This window comes from Labeo rohita, chromosome 13 (assembly GCF_022985175.1).
Source record: "Labeo rohita strain BAU-BD-2019 chromosome 13, IGBB_LRoh.1.0, whole genome shotgun sequence".
Lineage (NCBI taxonomy): Eukaryota > Metazoa > Chordata > Actinopteri > Cypriniformes > Cyprinidae > Labeo > Labeo rohita.
In genome coordinates this window covers 22856181-22877602 of record NC_066881.1, presented here as the reverse complement: position 1 = coordinate 22877602, position 21422 = coordinate 22856181, and the positions used below count along the sequence as shown (strand labels likewise).

General features: G+C 35.6%; 1 protein-coding gene across 2 annotated transcripts in view; it reads left to right on the top strand.

Annotated features, from left to right (window-relative positions):
• The window catches only part of pdss2 (prenyl (decaprenyl) diphosphate synthase, subunit 2), a 44957-nt gene extending 26744 nt beyond the window's left edge, over positions 1-18213 (top strand). For both annotated transcript variants that reach the window (XM_051126829.1, XM_051126828.1), the window contains exons 4-8: positions 9486-9560; positions 12116-12277; positions 12396-12524; positions 13193-13228; positions 17792-18213. In XM_051126829.1, the coding sequence (XP_050982786.1) occupies positions 9486-9560; positions 12116-12277; positions 12396-12524; positions 13193-13228; positions 17792-17947 (558 nt within the window). In that variant the 3' untranslated portion in view covers positions 17948-18213. The remainder of the gene's footprint in view (positions 1-9485; positions 9561-12115; positions 12278-12395; positions 12525-13192; positions 13229-17791) is intronic.
• Positions 18214-21422: the final 3209 nt, after the last annotated feature.

Genomic DNA, 21422 nt, shown 5'->3' with positions numbered 1-21422 from the left:
ATTCTGACTCCAAGCTTTTGAGTGGTATAATGTATAATGTTACAAAGCTTTATATTTCAAATAAATGCTGATCTTTGGATCTTTCTATTCTTCAGAGAATCCTGAAAAACTGTACTCAGCTGTTTTAAATATTGATGATAATAATAATAATAATGAAAATGTTTCTTCAACAACAAATCGGCATATTAGAATTTCTGAAGGATCATGTGACACTGAAGACTGGAGTAATGATGCTGAAAATTGAGCTTTGATCACAGGAATAAATTACATTTTAAAATATATTCAAAGAGAAACATTTGTTTTAAATAGGAAAAATATTTCACAATATTACTGTTTTTGCTGTATTTTGGATCAAATAAACGCAGGCTTGGTGAGCAGGAGAGAAAATGTCTTTAAAAAACATAAAAAATCGTACTGTTTAAAAACTTTTGACTGGTAGTGTAAATGCAACCTTACAGAGCATAAATGAGCAATTTTTCTTTCAACAACATCATAAATTCTTACCGTCACAGATTTTTCAGCTGTGGTGAAAATGAGGACATATGTTTCAATTGTTTTTAAAAATATAAAAAAATTATAAATATGCACTGTCCGGAAGGTTTACTTAATTTATAGCGTTATTTATTTATTTATGCATTTTCAGGATTAAAAAATGCATTATTATGAGTAATGTATGCAACTGAAAACATTCCAGTAATCCCCAAATAGAGGTTTTGTCAGATTTAGCTTACTTCTGGTATTTTTGTACCAAAAACATAGCTAAATAAACAAACACATCTCTTCATGCTAGAGGTGTAAGCCACTTTTTTTCCATCACATTTGTGTTTTTATGCAAAACACTGAAGAAAATCATTCGGCTTCTGACTTCCTTCTCAAAGACTTTGTTCTCCACGCTGTACGCCGTGTGTGCTCTTGCTAATTTCCATACACTTGCATTCTCCCTCATTCTCTTGCGCTCCTTTATGTGTGTGTGTGCGCGAGTGTGTGAGCATATGTCTCCTACACCCCTCATTAAGTGTCAGTGTTCTCCTCCAGCTCTAATTAGAGTCGCAGTCAAAGCACCGTCTAACTGCATGCGGCCAGCAGCCCCACTGCCTCGCTCCGCTCAGGGTTACAGCATCTCACTAGAGCATCTTTTTAAATATCTCACAGCGTTATGAATGGCCACTACAGATATAAAGTGATGGTAGAATACATCAGGAAATATTTTGTGTTACGCACTCCTAGAGTCTTATTGAATTTACTTTTAATTCATAGGTTCCTTTTCAGACTGCATGCTATTTAGTCTGGACTTGAAATGAAACCTTTATAGGCTACTGAATTGAAACATGCTGTTTATAAAAAATAAAACAACGCAAATATTACAAAATATGACAAGATGTGTTAATCAGATGTTTTTCTAAAACAAAACTGTCCAACAGCGACACCAGGAGGTAACAGCGTGAGTCTGTGTCTCTTTTGCCCCCCCTGAGTCCACTGAGTTTTAAGGGAGTCGGTGCGATCATACCACAACATTTCACCACATAAATAATTATGGCGATAAAAGATAATGATTTTAGATGAAAATGTTTCAACATCTTACCAGTGTGTTAGTTACCTTATAATCCATTTCAGTGTACAAAACAATCGTCGCAAACTGACAGCAGCTGCATTTGTATAGTGAGAGAGCAAGTCCGCGATACCAAGATGACGTAATTAATTAAATAATTGTACTCATTATTATACTGAATTTAGTTTTAATATTTTATTAGCCAACCAAACGCAAAGCTTCCACGAAGAAAAAATGTTCCCAGTAAGCCAACAGTACTACTTTGTTTTGATATATGCAGGTGCATCTCAATAAATTAGAATGTCGTGGAAAAGTTGATTTGTTTCAGTAATTCAACTCAAATCATGAAACTCGTGTATTAAATAAATTCAGTGCACACAGACTGAATTAATTTAAGTCTTTGGTTCTTTTAATTGTGATGATGTTGGCTCACATTTAACAATCTCAACAAATTAGAATACTTCATAATACTTCATAGAATACTTCATACATTTACTGTATATGTACTCAATACTTGGTAGGGGCTCCTTTTGCTTTAATTACTGCCTCAATTCGGCGTGGCATGGAGGAGATCAGTCTGTGGCCCTGCTGAGGTGGTATGGAAGCCCAGGGTTCTTTGACAGTGGCCTTCAGCTCATCTGCATTTTTTGGTCTCTTGTTTCTCATTTTCCCCTTGACAATAACCCATAGATTCTCTATGGGGTTCAGGTCTGGTGAGTTTGCTGTCAGTCAAGCACACCAACACAATGGTCATTTAACCAATTTTTGGTGCTTTTGGCAGTGTGGGCAGGTGCCAAATCCTGCTGGAAAATGAAATCAGCATCTTTAAAAAGCTGGTCAGCAGAAGGAAGCATGAAGTGCTCTAAAATTTCTTGGTAAACGGGTGCAGTGACCAGCAGTTGACATTGCATCCCAAATCATTATAGACTGTGGAAACTTAACACTGGACTTCAAGCAACTTGGGCTATGAGCTTCTCCACCCTTCCACCAGACTCTAGGACCTTGGTTTCCAAATGAAATACAAAACTTGCTCTCATCTGAAAAGAGGACTTTGGACCACTGGGTAACAGTCCATTTCTTCTTCTCCTTAGCTCAGGTAAGACGCCTCTGACGTTGTCTGTGGTTCAGGAGTGGCATAACAAGAGGAATATGACAATTGTAGCCAAATTCCTTGACACGTCTGTGTGTGGTGGCTCTTGATGCCTTGACCCCAGCCTCAGTCCATTCTTTGTGAAGTTCACCCAAATTCTTGAATCAATTTTGCTTGACAAGCCTCTCAAGGCTGCGGTTCTCTCAGTTGGTTGTGCATCTTTTTCTTCCACACTTTTTTCTTCCACTCAACTTTCCGTTAACATGCTTGGATACAGCACTCTGTGAGCAATCAGCTTCTGTGGCAATGAATGTTTGTGGCTTATCCTCCTTGTGAAGGGTGTCAGTGATTGTCTTCTGGACAGCTGTCAGATCAGCAGTCTTCCCCATGATTGTGTAGCCTAGTGAACCAAACCGAGAGACCATTTTGAAGGCTCAGGAAACCTTCACAGGTGTTTTGAGTTGATAAGCTGATTGGCATGTGACCATATTTTAATTTGTTGAGAATTGGTGTTTTTTTGTTAAATGTGAACCAAAATCATCACAATTAAAAGAACCAAAGACTTAAACTACTTCAGCCTGTGTGCGCTGAATTTATTTACTGCACGAGTTTCACAATTTAAGTTGAATAACTGAAATAAAAAACTTTTCCACAACATTCTAATTTATTGAGATGCACCTGTAGAACCGCCTATTAATTAACATTGCACTGTTAATCTAAAAATACAGTATAGATTTTTATTCTGGCAGTGTAAGTGTAAATGTAACTGGGATATGAATTTACATTTAATTAAAAAAATAAATAAATTTGAACATTTTGCCTTCCCATTTCAGGACACTGCGCGCCACTAGCTGGGATTCATGGTTTTAGAGGAAATTGCTTGTCATATCATAATCTTAACAGACTAAGTGAAAAGGGATTTGCACTAGAAACCCTAACATTTCATCTCTCTGTTTCTGTGTAACACACACAGACACACTCAGATGCACTAAGCGGGAGTACGCTGACAGGATCTGTCACCAAGTGAGGCTCTAGAATGCAGCTCTCCCCATGGAGGAAAACAAACTCTTTTCCCTTCTGCATAGCCTCAGACACACGCACGCACACTTGAGCTCACTTAATGTGTGCATGAGCGGACATGGAAATGACTGCAGGGGATTTAGATGATCAGCAGATTGTGGCGACTAATATAAAGAACAGATTCTGTGTTTTTTCTCAAGAGGAGCTCAGCGTTCAGACAGCCAGACATCTTACAGTTAGGACTCACACCTGATTTTGGCTGTGTGTTTAGTAAGGCTGTCTTTAGGTAGATGGTGTGGTGTAATACAGTGGGGTTAGGAGTATGCATTAGCATGTTCTATAGCACCTCCTGCTGGACGAAAGTGGAAATCTCACACCTGTTTAGTGTTGGATGCATGGAAAGTGTCCATAAATCCAACATGCATGGATGTTCAAACGAACTCTAGTTTAAGGATTTAAGGAAAGTTTTATGTATTTATTTTGAAAACTTTACCTTTTTTTTGTCTTGTTCTGTCTAAATCTCTAATTTGATTATCACATTAGGATATAGTTTTGACACAAATTGACACTGTAATGATGGTTTGAACTTTTTTTTTACAGACAGATCAACACGTTCACTACGGTTCAAAAGTTTGTTCAGAAATTAAACCACTGAATTGCTAAAAAAGACAGTAAAGGCATTTATAATGTAACAAAATATTTCTGTTTCAATAAATGCTGTTCTTTTGAACATTCTATTCATCAAAGACTGAAAAAACATGAGTTTCCACAAAAATATTAGACAGCGCAGCTGTCAACATTGATAATAATAAGAAATGTTTCTTGAGCAGCAAATCAGAATATTAGAATGATTTCTAAATGATCATGTGACACTGAAGTCAGGTGAAATTTTATTTTAAAATATATTAAAATAGAAAGCATTTATTTTAAATTGTATTTACATTCATAATATTACTGTTTTTATTGTATTTGGTCAAATAAAAATCTGACCACCCCACACTTTCACACAGTAGTGTGTATCCATTACCATGAATATTAACTAATAATTCTATACTTTTAATTAAAAAGAAATAATAATGTAGTTTCATTGTTATTTAGAAATATACACTACCTGTCAAAAGTTTTTGAACAGTAAGATTTTTAATGTTTTTTAAAGAAATCTTTTCTGCTCACCAAGCCTGCATTTATTTTATCCAAAGTACAACAAAAACTATAAATTCAGGAATTATTTTACTATTTAAATGAACTGTTTTCTATTTTAATATATTTTAAAATGTAATTTATTCCTGTGATCAAAGCTACATTTTCGGCATCGTTTCTCCAGTCTTCAGTGTCACATGATCCTTCAGAAATCATTCTAATATGCTGATTTGCGGTTTAAAAAACATTTTATTATTTTTATATCAATGCTTGAAACAGTTGAGTACATTTTTTTTCAGGATTCTTTGAATAGAAAGATCCAAAGATCAGCATTTATCTGAAATAAAAAGCTTTTGTAACATTATACACTACACCATTCAAAAGCTTGGAGTCAGTATCATTTTTTTGGGGGGAGGAAATAAATGATAGAAATTAATACTTTTATTTAGCAAGGATGCATTTATAATGTTATAAAAGATTTCAATTTTCAGATAAATGCTGAAAAAATTCTACTCAGCTGTTTTCAACATAATAATAAATATTTTTGGAGCAGCAAATCAGAATAGTAGAATGATTTTTGAAGGATCGTGTGACTGGAGTAATTATGCTAAAAATTCACCTTTGAAAACACAAGAATAAATGAAATTTTAAAATATATTAAAATAGAAAACAGTTTTTTTAAATGGTAAAAATGTTTCAAAATATTACATTTTTGCTGTACTTTGGATCAAATAAATTGAGGCTTGGTGAACAGAAGAGATTTTAAAAAACATTAAAAATCTTACTGTTCAAAAACTTTTGACTGGTAGTGTATATGCTTGATAAATTCTCTTAGTTGCCATTAGCAGCTATGGACGGAAGGTCATTTTGAGCCCTCGTTTTTAGTGAACACACACGCATACTGAAGAGAGTGTGAGGAAATCCTTTTTTGTGTGAAACTGAACCTGTTGTGCAGCGAACCGTGATTAAAGCCACACACGCTCTGTTCTGACCCGCTGAAGTAGTGACTGACTGATAGGATGTGTAGCCAATCAGAGATCAGACTCTTTAGCTGCAAGTCAAACATAGATGTATTTACAATTAGAGCAAAAGTGATTAAACAATAAAAAAGCGTTCAGTTTTCTAATAGTCCCTTGATGTAACTGACATTCACCCAGCCAGAACGGTCCAAATGCATCTCCCTCTTAAAGCTGCTGTCTATGTAAATGAGGGCGAGGCCCCCTTGCATTAGCGGTTCAGTTAGCGTGAGAGCATTAGCGGTGGAAATCAGACGTTCCCCCTCCGCAGCAAAGCGCTTTTTCCCCCTGATTGATCTGTATTATGTATCGCGGCCTTGAGTGGGATCCTGACTTAGTAGACTGTGTGTGTGTGTGCATGTGTGTGTGTGTGTGAGTGAGAGAGAGTGGGATTCTGGCTCAACACTAGTATAAACGGTAAAGGGATCCGTGAGCGGCTGTCTCCTCTTTCTTCTCCTCACAGACCTGTCGGCGAAACACGACTCCGGCTGGATTTGGGAATGAGACGAGACGGAGGGAGGGCAGCTTATCTGATACTTTCCAAAAAAAGCCCCCCCACTTGACACACACACATACACACACGCTCACACGAAAGACACAGACGTACACAAACACATGCATTCTCTCACACACACTCACACGTGCACGCTTTAATTTCTCCGTGTGGAGTGTGTGAAGCCGCACATCTGGCTGCGCTATAGGGGCTCTCTGTCTTCTCTGGGCTCTGGGTAGAGGAGTCAAGTTCCTCACTGTTTCCTCAAAGATCTGGTTACTCAGAGGGCAGAGAGAAAAAGAGAGAAGGAAAGAGTGAGAAAAACAAAGTTCGAGAGAGAAAGTTTGGGGAACGGAGAGAAGTAACATAATATTAAATATGAGGAATAGCTGAGTGTCTGGATGGAAGGCCTCTGCTATTCTAGTTCCCTGGAGATTCGGCCTGTGGTCTTGTGATTCAACAGGCAGGCCTTTCGGGAAAAGAGGAAAAAGAACGGCGAAGGGTGAAAAAGAGGTGGAGAATGTAGCCTAGGGCGATGGATGGAAGGGATAGGAAAGCATGTGATTGAATGAAAGAAGAAGCTGTCACAGACTTAGTCCAGCTGACTGTTGTGGAGTAGATGTAACGGGGTAGCGCCCCCCTCAGGAGAGCTATAGTTACTACACAATCAAAAGCACTTTGCAGCAATTAATCACCCAAAAATGAAAATTCAGACATTATTTATTCATCATTATGTAGTTCCAAACCTGTACGGGAAACAAAAGAAGTCATTCTGATGTATTGTACTGGCTCTTTTTAATTATATTAAGGAATGAGGAATGATGTTTTAAGCTTTAAAAGATGTAAAAACACTATCACATAAGTATTTCATAATGACTTTTTAATTGCTTAAGTAAAATTTATGTTGTTGTTCACTAATAATCTTCCAATTTAGTCAGCTGTTAACCTGTCTGGACCAGTCTAATTCTTAAACAAACTTAGCTGATTAATTTAAAAGATATGAATCAAAAGAATGATTCATTTCGATTGCTACTTCTCTCATAAAACTTCCATGAATGCTTTAAGGTGAACTAGGTGCATGTTTTTACAAAATGAAATAAAATAAAATAGCATGAGTTCATTCTTTTTTTAATATATTTTTTATTATTATTTGTTATACATTACCGGTCAAAAGTTTTTGAACAGTAAGATTTGTAATATTTTTTTAAAGAAGTCTCTTCTGCTCACCAAGCCTGCTTTTGTTTGATCGAAAATACAACAAAAGCAGTAATATTGCAAAATATTTGTACTACTTAAAATAACTGTTTTCTATTTGAATAGATTTTAGAATGTAATTTATTCCTGTGATCAAAGCTAAAATTTCAGCATCATTACTCCAGTCCTCCCATCATTACATAATCCTTCAGAAATCATTCTAATATGATGATTTGCTGTTCAAGAAACATGTATTATTATTATTATTATTATTATTATTATTATTATTACTGTCAATATTTAAAACAGTTGACTACAATTTTAAGGATTCTTTGATGAATAGAAAAATCCAACGATCAGCATTTATCTGAAGTAAAGCTTTTGGGGGAATTATAGAAATTAATAGTTTTTGCAAGGGTGCTTTAAATTGATCAAATGTAATGATAAAGACATTTATAATGTTACAGAAGATTTCAATTTCAGATAAATTCTGTTTTTCTGAACTCTCTATTCATCAAAGAAACATACTGAAAAATATATATATATCTTAGCAAATTAGAATATTGGAATGATTTCTGAAATTACATTGTAAAATATATTCAAATAGAGAACAGTTATTTTAAACAGTAAATATATTCTACAATTTTTCTGTTTTTACTGTATTTTGGATCAAATAAATGCTGGCTTGGTGAGCAGAAGAGACTTCTTCAAAAAAAAACATTAAAAATCTTGCTGTTCAAAAACTTTTGACTGGTAGTGTATAAATAAGTAAATGTATTTTGTTTTTTAAAATATTGATTGTATAATTTCAAAATGCACAGCAAAATGAGAATGGTCTGATATGCTACATAAAACAGCAGATGGGCTGAATAAGACGCAGATTCACTCTCTGACAGCAGGTAGCGCTTATGGAACAGCAGCAATACAGTGTTTCCTTGCTCACCGCTGTGAACAAAGCAGCTGCGCTTTTAAATACTAAATTACATTAAATACATACAACTTTTCTGAAGACAGTCATTTCCCCTCAGAGATACATAAATCCCTCACTATTCAGTATTTAGAATTTTCTTCCTATGTTTCGTGAACAGTGAGCATGATCTGCCTGCTACAGTATTTTCTCTTTGCGTCTTCAGCGTTGCTGGCTTCTGTTAACAGCCATTTACAGTTGGTTCATTCGCCCAGTTAAAGAATTAATTGTGTGTTATTAATAGTTCTAAAAGTTTTCCAACCATTAGTCAGAAGTATATGCAGTTTACAGGGATCTCCTCTCAATTAATGACTCTGTGTATGTTGTTTAAGCACTTGAATTGCCGCTTGAATTCATACTGTTTGCGCAATTCAAACCGGTTTACCGTTTTAAGCTGTATATCGCGCAGCACTTATTCTATGAAAAAATTATGTTAAGATTGTTTAGGATTGGTTTTCTTATTCTTTATTCTTATTACATGATGGTGTTCACTGTAGGCCATTATTGTAGTTGAATAGAGCCAGTATAGGTCTTAAAAATTGCTTGTTTTGTGTTCCACAGATGTGTGTATTTGGCATGTACATATTTGTAGTTCAAGAGAACAGTATAATCAACACTCAACTATCAGATGATTTTCTGTACTTTAGTTGAGTATTTTTTTGTGCTGTGAGTAGAGTTCTGTGGTTGTGTGTATTAAATAGAGAACTGAATCAATAAGCTTGTGCAGATGTCAGAGTCCTCATTAAGGTCTGTATCCTCTGGACATTGCGCTGTTTTGACTGGCCATCTGTTTAATAACTGAAGCCCTGGTTATTCTATCTGTCCCTCAGATGCTCTTTTAGACTGAGTGGACTGGAAAAAAGTCTTCCCATATTCCCAAACAGCTCATGTCCTAATAAATACTAATTTCAGAACAGATGGGGCTGATCTGTTATCAACACTCTTATTCTGAGAGTCTTCATTTATGTGGAAAATATTTTGTTAGCCGAAGTGTTATAATGTTATGTTTGTTCTAGGTGGTTGAGCTGATCTCCAGCGCAATCGGAGATGTGGTGCAAGGAATCTATCACGAGAGCTCCAGTTCTGCAGAGGTATGACGTTCAGCCCATTGCACTTATCACATATATTGACAATAAAAAAAAATAGCTGAAATTTGCAATGACAGCTGAGCAAACTACTATTTCTACAGTCAAATTGTACCTTCATGTCTTTCAGTGATGATAAACTGATGTCTTTACAAATATTTTTTGGTTGGTATTTCACTTCACCAGGAAATAGTATTATGCACAGTTCAAACATTATAGGTCATTATGATTTTTTTAAATTGTTTAATTCAAAACTTTTATTCGGCTTAAAATAATTCAGTCAACTCAAAAGTTTAGTCAACCTGAAATGTTAAGTTTTACTAAGTGACAACTTAGATATTTGAGTTGATTCAACTTATAATTTTAAGGCAACCAGGTAACAAACACAGCTTTTATGTTTAACAAACCAATTTTTTAGTCACTCAGTACAACTTAAAATTTTAAGTTCAGTCAACTCAAAAGTTTAGTCAACTTTGAATGTTAAGGCAGCAAGGTAACAAATTATTTTAAGTTGACTCAACAAATTTTATTTTATTTTTTTTTACAGTGTAGAGATCAAAATTGGCAGTAAAGAAAAATCTAAAAAACATATCATGATTTTCCCAAAATTAATAAGAAGCACGACTGTGTTTTTGATTGAACTATAAAGTTTCTTGAGCACAATACCAGCATATTACAATTTCTGAAGGGTCATGTAACACTGAAGACTGGAGCAAACACTGCTAAAAATTCAGCTTTGTCATCGCAGGAATAACTTAGAAAAGTTAGAGAAAAGTTGTTATAATATTTCACAATATTACTGTTTTTACTATATTTGTATTCAAATAAATGCAGCCTTAATGAGCATAAGAGACTTCCTTCAAAAACATTACAGTACAGCAAATTGTCTGTTTATGAAACATTCTTTTATTATATTCCCTTTGTGTCACCTGTTTTATAAAAGCAACCACTCAATGCCCTATGTGAATTACTGTAAGGCACAACCTCTCTAGTTTATTGTTTTAATAAGCATGTGCCATCTATGAGATGTAACGTGTCATTGCTAAGATTAAGCTTTATTTTCCTCATAAATTAATTAAAACTGAGTACCCGAGGAATCTTTTTAGTGTTTAATGTTTCATATTCAGAGCTTTCAAAACAGAGCTAAGACTGGACAAGCAAAACATCTCCAAACACAGCCTGACTTAAAACATCTGCAAACCGCTCACAGTAAATAATGAATGACAAAGTTTCCTGTGTGAGGCGACAAAGAGGAAAAGTGATGGAGAAGGCCGTGTTTATGTGAGAGAAACGCAACAAGGGAGAGAGAGAAAGATTCAAGTTTCTTTTACCCTTTTTAGAGGAGACGTTTCCGAGCAGACGTTTGCATCACCTTCCCTCCTCCAGTTACACCAACCCGCCACTGCCATACCACCATTTTTTTTTTTAATTTGCTTGGTTTGTTTAAAGTGGCATCCTTAAAGTTTCCAGCAACATTCTGCTTGCTTGGGAATTAAATTAAGTGTTTTCTGATTCAAGTTTTCTGTGGTTTTGAGGTATGTTTTATGATCTATTTTAGCTCGCCAAATCATTTCGATAAGCAATACTATTAAAAAAATTGAGGTTGGTTTTGAGAGTAGTCTCTTATGCTCACCAAGACCAGGGTTGCCAGGTTTGGACAACAAAACCCACCCAATTACTACTCAGAACTATCCCAAAATTAACCCAGTTGTGTTCAAGGGGGACGAAATGCATGTTTTTTGGCATGGTTCCCCTGTAAAATTTGCTTTCTAGAAGCTAAATATAACGTTAGTGGGATCCCTTTAAACCATGGACATAAAAAACAACCTGTGGCAACGGTGTCAAAGTAGCCCATTGACCAAGACCACAATTATGTGATACAAAAATAAAACCAGTAATATTGTGAAATATTACAATTTTAATTTTTACAGTTTTCTAGTTTAATATATTTTATGATGTAATTTATTTGAAAAGCTGAATATTCATTGCTCAGAAAACATCTCTTATTATTATCAATGTTGAAAACAGCTGTACTGCTTAAGATTTTTGTGGAAACAAAATAATTTATTTGGAATATATTACTGGAATATATTATTGACCCCAAAGTTTTGTACACTACCAGTTAAAAGTTTTTGAACAGTGAGATTTATAATGGTTATTAAAGAAGTCTCTTCTGCACCTGCATTTATTTGATCCAAAGTACAGCAAAAAAAAAAAAACACACACACAATTTTGAAATATTATCCTATTTGAGCAGCAAATCAGAATATTAGAATGATTTCTGAAGGATCATGTGACTGAAGTAATGCTATCACAGGAATAAATTACATTTTAAAATATAGTCAAATAGAAAACAGTTATTTTAAATAGTAAATATATTTAAAATTTTAACGTTTTTTTTTTTTTTGCTGTACTTTCAAATGAATGCAGGCTTGATGAGCAGAAGTGAGCAGAAAAAACATTTAAAATCTTACTGTTCAAAAACTTTTGACTGATAGTGTACATCCCAGTATTTATAACACATTAATGCTTATTTAATGTAGCTTTTCTGTATTTTCAAGGAGGGCACTCTAACAGTTGCATCCTGGGAAGACCAGACATTCCTGTCCCATGGTGCTTTGCTTGCCAAGAGTTGTCAAGCAGCGATGAAGCTGGCCAGACATGGTACCGAGGCTCAGAATTTGGCTTTTCAGTATGGAAAACACCTCGCTCTAGGACACAAGGTGTGCACACGCAGTCACAAACTGTTTTTCTGCTGTCTGCTCGAGTTACATTCTCCTATTTTCTCTGTGTTGAAATCTTATTTCATAGCATTCATGGATATATGTGTGTGTTTTGTAGCTAAACTCTGATCTACAGCCATTTGTGAAGAGCGGGTCAGAACCGGCTGTGTTTAGTTTGGACTCGGCTCCTTTAGTCTTCCACAGACAGATCGTAGGACCTGAGAGATGGCGGCAGCAGCTAAAACAGGTACCAGACAACCATATCAGAACACTTGCAACTGTCTGATACTTAACAGCCTCTCTAATAACCTGGTGAATATTAAATATTTCACTACAAAGTGTAAAACAAACAATTAAAAACAAAAATCAGCATAAGTTAATAGGCAATACAACGTACACCACGTATCAAAAGTTTGAGGTCAATATTTATTTATTTTTTTTTAAATAAATTAATCATTTTATTCAGGAAGGACACAATAAATTGATGCAGAAAATACAGCTTTGACATCACAAGAATAGAAAATAGTTAAAATTTTGTTTTACTGCATTTTTCATTAAATACAGCTTTGGTGAGCATAAGATTTGATTTTTTCAAAAACATGATAAAACTTTACCAACTCAACTATGTACTGACTACCATGATGCACAAATATTTTCCAATTTTAATATATATTTACATTACAGTGATGTAAAAATTAATATATGCAAGCTCTCTGATGTCTCAAGGCAGCAGCCAGACAATTTTTTTACTGTATTACATTTGATATTCTAACTAAGCAGACAGTATTTATCATTAATTGAAGTGATTCAATAAGATTTTAGCCTCTAGACTGGTGTCCAAACACCATTACGGTTCAGATTTCATTGTGTCAGCATAACGTTCTCTGGATTCACATTTTTCTCTCTTCATTTCAGGTCCAGAATATGGCTAGACAGATTGATTACGCAAAGGTAAGCGACTCCTGTTTTTTTGATTAAGGGAGAAGGAAAACAAAGTAACGAGCGGCTTGTATTAGTGTCTTCAGTGTTCAGAGAACTTGTTTTATGTGTTTCACTGTGAAAATCAATTGATTATTTTTACTCTGCCAATAAATAAGTGAGATTGTCTGTCGAATTCAAGAGAAATCAATCCTTCTGGTCAAACCACTAATCAATGATTTCAGCCACAATCCTTCAGATGAAACATTCATACAGTTATGATACAAATCAATTCTAGGAGTCACTCACGAAATCATTCCCAGGGTCCCAGCATGTGTGTGAAAGTTTACAAACAAACATAAAGAGTAGTTAATGAATAAACAATTAATAAATAACGTTGGTGTGTGTATGTATATATCATTACCTTAGTATCAGTGTTATTTAGTATAATTTCAGTACTTATTTTTCTATTTTCATTTTAAAGTTTTTATAATTTTGTTGTGTTTTTGTCATTTTTATATTAGTTTTTTTTTTTTTTTAGTTTCAGTTTAGTTTTTGTATCTATAATAATCCTACTCAGTATAAAAACAATAGATGTAAATGTAAAGTCTGCACCAGTATATAAAAAAACTACATTTCAGTGAGTAAGTTCAAGAATGTAATCAAGTATTTAAATCTGAGGCATATTAAAGTAAAAGTTTATTGAAAAACACACTCTGATCGACCAGTGCTGTGAATATTGGTGGTTACAGCCCTGAGTGAGCCGATAGAAGGTGTTTGTTCTCTGTAACTGATAGCAAGTTCAGAAATTTGATTTCCAAAGTCAGAAGGAGAAGAAAGACAGAAAGAAAGAAGGGGAGACGGTTAGAGGTGGTGGGGAGGGGGCAGGAAGAGGAGGAGGAGGGCACAAGCAGCTCGGGTCGCCGTAGAAACAGGATATTAGGGGATAGAGTGGCAGGTTTATTTGTAGAGGAGACAGAGAGACGGTTTGACAGCAACATCACATACAATTCTCCTTCAACAGGGCACAGACAGACATATCACACCCACACACACACACACACACACATCACATATCTCTGTTATCAGCACATAAATGCAACATTAATCTCTTCAGTATTCGCTGTCTGGTTTGTTATTTGGTGTAAATGTGTCTCAGGGGGTCATGAGGTCATATCTATTGTCTGTCAACTTGAAAATGTTCCGTGAAGCTTTTTAGTATACTGAAGTCAAAGAAAACTGGATATGCAGACAACTGTGAGAAATCAGTTAATGCCATCATTTACCTTCCCACATCCACGTCTCGCTCCATCTCCCTCTCTTTGGCTTTCTCTCGCTCACATTAGTGAAAGCAGGTCTCTTCTGCTGTTTTTAACTCGAGGCCCCCAAGGGCTTCTTAGCACAACACATCCCAGAATTCATTTGGCAAAATGGCCTCCAGCAAAACATGTTTGTATGTGACGGTGGAGGACTACAAGACCATTTGAGAGAGGGAGAGTGTGGAATATTCTGAGTTTTATGTTTAATACATAATATATTATATTTTTATTGTGATGTTTATGACATATTGATCACATGTTGTTTAATAATATATTGATAATATGCACTATACTATTCAGTAGTTTATGGCCCATAAGATTTTATTGAAAGAAATTAATAATTTTATTCAATAAGGATGCATTAAATTGAACAAATGTGAATAAAGTTATATTAGTAACTTACAAAAAAAATAAAAATGCTGTTCTTTTGAAATTTCTATTCATAATAGAAAAAAAGCATCACGTTTCATGAAAATGTTAAGCGGTGTTAAAAACATTAAAATATCTTACTGACCCCAAACTTGTGAATATTAGTGTATTTTTTTAATAAAAAATTATATTTGTTAACATTAGTTAATGTATTAGGGATCATGAGCTAACACTAAACATTTTTACACTGTTTAAGTTAATGTTCATTTCTAAATGTACTATTGCTCATTTAATTTGTTCATACATATTACATTAAAGGATTAGTTCAATTCCAGAATAAAAATTTCCTGATAGTTTACTCACACCCATGTCATTCAAGATGTTCATGTATTTCTTTTATCAGTCGAAAAGAAATGAAGGTTTTTGATGAAAACATTCCAGGATTTTTCTCCATGGGCTAAAAGGTCAAATTGCAGTTTCAGTGCAGCTGTGAAGGACTCTACATGATCCCAGCTGAGGAATAAGGGTGTTATCTAGCAAAACACTCTAAACACTCCATTTTCTAAAAAAAAAAATTACAAATTTATATACTTTTTTTTTTTTTTTTTTCTCTCCAAATGCTCGTCTTGCACTAGCTCGACCTCGCACATTATGTAATCACGTTGAAAAGGTCACGCGTGACGTAGACTGAAGTGCCGACCCAGTGTTTTCAAAGCGAATGTGCAAAAAAAGTCAAACGCTCTTTACAAAAAAAGGTAAAACAAAAATGTCGGACGATTTTGAAGATGGAGGAGAAAATGAGATGGAGTTTTTCACCCTACCCAAACTTTTTGAATCTAAGTACACAGACGAAGAACTAACCATGCATGACCTTTCCAATGTGATTATGTAATGCATAGGGATGTAACGATATTATCAATATCGCGATATCACGATAGCAGAACTGTCTTGATATTATTGTGGTCACATGACGATATGAAACGATAGGTCTTCTGGGCAAAAAGTGCAGTTTTTAAAATATATTTAAACTTCTTATTCTAATACAAAAGGTCTTTGAAGTTGTGTTTTGGGCCATTGTGCTTTGGCACAGTATTTGTCACATGAACTCAAACCGTTCATCAAGTTCGCTGCGTGTTTTAAAGTGAAGTGCGCACTTTGTTCAGGCAGTCAGCTTGTGATCCGGTGTTTTCTGTGCCTCGGAACGGCTCCGTTCACAGTGAATGAATGCAGTGAACTTGTTGCATGTGCTATGAATTTAGCACTTGTTTGATAACGTAACAGCCACCAGTGATGCTTTATTTTACAGCAGTTTACTAGATTTGTTGTGCAGTCCAAACTCAAAATATCTATTTCAAGTGTAGAAATTAGGAAAGAAGTTTTATAATTTCCCTACTGTATTGTGAAGCAAAATAATATACATTATTTTTACATTACATTATACATTTTTTTTTTGGCAATCAAACAGGTTTACTGTTAAAATTAATACATAAACAAAAATTTGTGAGAATATTCTGTTAAAATAAAATGTTACACGTTAAACCATACTTTTATTTTGACAGGTTGCCGTGAAGTTTCTGTGTATATACAGTATGGTATGATGCTAGTTTTCTCAAGTGAAACCGTAAAATTCACATGAAGTGACTCTCACAGCAGCTCTGGAGATGAAGTTCATGTGTTCATGTCATCATATAATGAGACGCAGAGGCCGAAAATCACAGCGAGCTTCATGTGTGCTTCAGTATTTGTGTAGTAAACAAAGCCGTGTTTCTGCCGTTCATACATACAGAGCCAAGCGGAACATGCAGGATTAATATCTAAACTGTCTTTTTGCGTTTTAATATTCACACACATTAGTCCATATTGCGGTTCGATTTACGTGACAGACCCCATTTTGATTTATTCATCCAAAAATTGACGAATTTCATGGCATTCCGCGCTATAGAGTAAATTCCGTTTTTATGAATGGGGGGTGCCATTTGGGGGGGTACATAATATAATGGCAGGGGAAACACTGGAGTCCCCTTTAAAGTTCAGTTACAAGTCAATTCACTGACTTTTTTCTGACTTAAGTTTTCTTAGTTAAAAACTCTTAAAATGCATTAGATAGAATAATTTAACTTTAAAACGTCTTTTTTTTTTTTTTTTTTAAATATCGCAATAAATATCATATCGTGGACTACATATTGTAATATTATCGTATCATGAGATTTTAATATTGTTACATCCATAGTAATGCGTGAAGTTGTGAACGTGCATCGCAGAGCTAGTGCAAGACGAGCATTTGTGGTTAACAAATATATAAATTATTATTTTTATTTTATTTTATTTTATTTTATTTTTTTTTTAGAAAATGACAGATTGTCTCGCTAGATAAGTACCTTATTCCTCAGCTGGGATAGTGTAGAGCCTTTTGAAGCTGCATTGAAACTGCAGTTTGGACCTTCAACCCGTTGGCTCCCATTGAAGTCCACTATATGGAGAAAAATCCTGAATGTTTTCTTCAAAAATCTTAATTTCTTTTTGACTAAAGAAACAAAGACATGAACATCTTGGATGACATAGGGCTGACTAAATTATCAGGATATTTTTATTCTGCAAATGAAATAATCATTGAACTCATTTTAATTTATGTATTTTGAAATATTGAAAATATATTACTGTATGTAGAAATAACAAGATTAATAAATGCTGTAAAAGTATTTATTGTTAGTTAATGACACCAAACATGTTAGTTAATGTTACTGCTATTTGTTTTGCAAGTAAATTCTGTAGAAATTGTAGAAATTGACTGTTTCAAATGGTTCTTCGCCTCTAAATTTGCTTAAAAGAATATTACCTTTCCCCCTTCAGTTCCATCAGTTTGATAAAGTGATATTAAAATTTCTCCTCATTCTTGTATGTTCTGCAGCTCCGGGGCCTGATAAAGACGGAAAGAGGCGTGAGCCAGGCGCTTGACCTGTGCAGTTACCATGGCAACAAGGCCTTAGAGGCCATGAAGTGCTTCCCACCCTCAGAAGCTCGGTCGGCACTGGAAAACATGGCCTGTGCAGTCACCAAGTTCTGAAGATGGGTTCAATCGGGATGTATATATCAATCCAATTCAGTTTGATGCAACTGGTTAATGCTGAAACTGAGCCTGCCTGGAGTTTGACCATGATTTTCTGGGTGCTGTTTTAAAAGGACTTACATTTGGAGTGTTTGCGGTTCTGCTCGGATGAGGATTTTTATGCTGAACTGATTGTCGAGTTCACTGGACTCATACACACTATGCATTTAGCCACCAAATCAGCTTTATCTTTTAAAATTAAATGAGATGTCTTTTTTGAAAAAAAAAAAAATCTGTTTCTCTTTATTCTAAAATTTCTGTGAATCCCTAACGGAGGTCAGTATTTCTATACACCACTTGAAAGAAGACAAACAAACATTATTGATATCATTGTAAGTTGATTCGTGAGCACAGAGAAACATATTGGTATTATAGGGGGTGGCATTCACTTAAATGTTTGTCCAAAAACCAATGACAGTGTGTGAGTGTGTGTGTGTGTGTGTGTGTGTGTGTGTGTGTTGTGGGTGCCCGGGGTGCTCCAGCAGCAGTGTTGGCAGTAATTATTAATGAGGTGAGTGTGTGACCTGAGTGAATGGGCAGGAAATGCTGCAGTATTGATCAGCTCAGCGAGAGGACTGGCGCCAGCCTGGGCAGCCTGCGGTTTCCCGGGTGACCACGGGGGGACGACTAGGGTGTGAAGTGGGGCGTAGGGGAGTGACGGTCACCGTCGGCAGCCGCCAGGCCACACACACACTTGAAACGCTTGAAGGACAGATGCGTGCAGGAACATCAGTAGCTCAGAATTCTTTCCATGTCTCTCTCTGGCCTCAAATATGTAGGCAGGATATTACACTAAATTTGCTCCGTAGGAGTGGGACAGCCCTCTGGTCATGCATGAAAAATTCATTTTGGCCTCAAGCAGTCCTGAGAAAAGTCCCTGTGAAAACCTACGAAGACAGAAAGGAAGAACAAGCAGCTCTTCCTGACACAACACCTCCTGTCAGAGACAAACTCTTGAGCTGTCTTGCCCTGATCAGAGTTTGTTCAGACTTTATTATTAGTGTCACTGTGATCTGAAATACTCATCACAGATCCAAATATCAAACTAAGTGCAGAACAGGTCATGAGAGAACTTTTGATCTCTTGTTTTAAGAAAATTGTGGGTTTTGGGTCTCTACCCCACTGAGATATCACAATTTAATTAGTGCAAGTTTGCTTCATTTAATCAGTCCTGGATTCTGGTTATTCAATTTTCTGGCAATTTTTGTTAGTTGATCAGTGCTGACTTAGTTTGTACCCGTCTTTTAGTGACCTGGCCTGAAAAACAAGCCCAAAATAAGCGAAGTCTGGGAAACAACCCAAAATAGATGACCCCTTAATGTAATTATTGTATTATTTAAGAAAAATCTTATTGTTGCATCAGAAGCAGCTTGCAATGGCATAAAGATGCTGAAATTAAATTACTTAAGGGGGAAACAAATAGACTTTTGTCTATTTGTCAGTTTGTGGGAACGGACAGAGAAACATGGTTACACACAAAATAACGATTCATAAGTCGTCATATGTGACCCTGGACCACAAAACCAGACATAAGTAAGCTTTCCATTGATGTATGGTTTGCTAGGATAGGACAATATTTGGCCGAGGTACAACTAAATGAAATCTAACTGAAATCTGAGGGTGCAAAAAATATCAAATTATTAAGAAAATCGCCTTTAAAGTTGTCCAAATGAAATTCTTAGCAGTGCATAATGCTAATCAGAAATAAAGTTTTGATATATTTACGATAGAAAATTTACAAAATATCTTAGAACATGATCTTAACTTGATATCCTAATGATTTTTGCCGTGAAATAACCATCTGTAATTCTGACCCATACAATATTGTTTGCTATTGCTACAAGTATACCCATGTGGCTTACGACTGGTTTTGTGGTCCAGAGTCACATATGTTTTGTTCTATGAGAGGCAACCACTAATAGGCCCAAATAAACAATTGTATTATGGAAAAATGCCCAAAAGAGCAACCCATGACTGCCCAAATCTTTAAACAATTTCTGGGAAAAAAGAAAAACTAGCCTAAAGTCACTTAAGCAGACCTGGCAACACTGCTGTCCTTGTTTTGTTGAACTGATAGACACTTCTTAACAAAAAAAATAAATAAATAATCTGAGGTGAAATTTGTATCCCACTAGCAAGGTTGCTAGATCTGGATAATAAACCAGCCCAAAACTAGTCCAATACCAAAACACAAAATATATCACTCCCATACCTAAAAATACCCATTTTACAGCCACTGCTATGCACGCAAATTTCAACCTAACTGTATTGTACTACAGTAGTGATATATAAACAGTGTATTTTCATAAATAAAATCATCTGAGATTGACAACAATTTAGATATATTTATCACAGTTTTGAGAGCAAAATAATTCAAGCACATATTCTGTCAAATATAATTAATACAATATGTCAAACTTTTAACCCGCGGTGGTACGTGTAGCTCAATTCCACGACATACACACACACACACACACATACACAAAAAAACTTGGCAAAGCTGAACGGGAGCATAAAAGTCAGGACTGTTTTCAACCAGGTTTCCCAACTCTTCACCTGTCTGCCATTGGCTGCACAAACTGATAGTCCCGCCCCAAACTCACGCCATTGGTTCGTTGGTCAGAACGTTCAAACGTTTTGATAGCGCCTGTGTTTACTTTATAAGTCTCTGCATCTGTCTATCTATCTATCTATCTATCTATCTATCTATCTATCTTTCTATATATATAGTGTTTGTGTGGGTGTTATGGGGTCAGACATACACACAGACTTGAAATTTGAGTTTATGGCCGTCAGTATCATCACCCTGGTAACTTGATCCTGTCCTGTTTTTGCGCATGGAAATGATTTTTGCGGTTTGGCGATTCGTGGCAATCCGATCCCCTGATGACATGGTGGCTGGATTTGCACAGGTAGAGCAAGCGAGAGAGTGTGTGTGTGATTGCAGCTCCACTTCAGCAAAGCTCAAAGCTATTACAACACTCATTTATTCCATACAGACAGGCGACTCTCCGCCTCCTTTATGTGTTTGGGTCTGGGTGAGTTATTTTGGGTCAGGAGGAGGCTGGTCCGAGATTACTCACCTAGATTTGGTCTCCGTTCATTGAACCTACATTTTTAATATCCGTGTTTTAGGTATTTGCATAATAAAATTAATAGGAAGCCCTCTTGTTTTGCATGATGTGACTCATGCATTTTATCACGTATGCTTATAGACTGACAGCATTTTTATAGCAGTTTAAACAGATATGAAGAGCAAAACAATTCATTGGACAGCAGTTGAGTTATGTCTGTCTGTTTGATTTATTTGCTTTTTAGTGTCTGTTTTATTCTGGCACAGATGCACCAAAATATTCTCTCTCGATTTGACGGATGCAGTTCTTTCTCTCATGAGATAAAAAATGAGATGAGCGCAAGTTTAAATGAGCCTTTA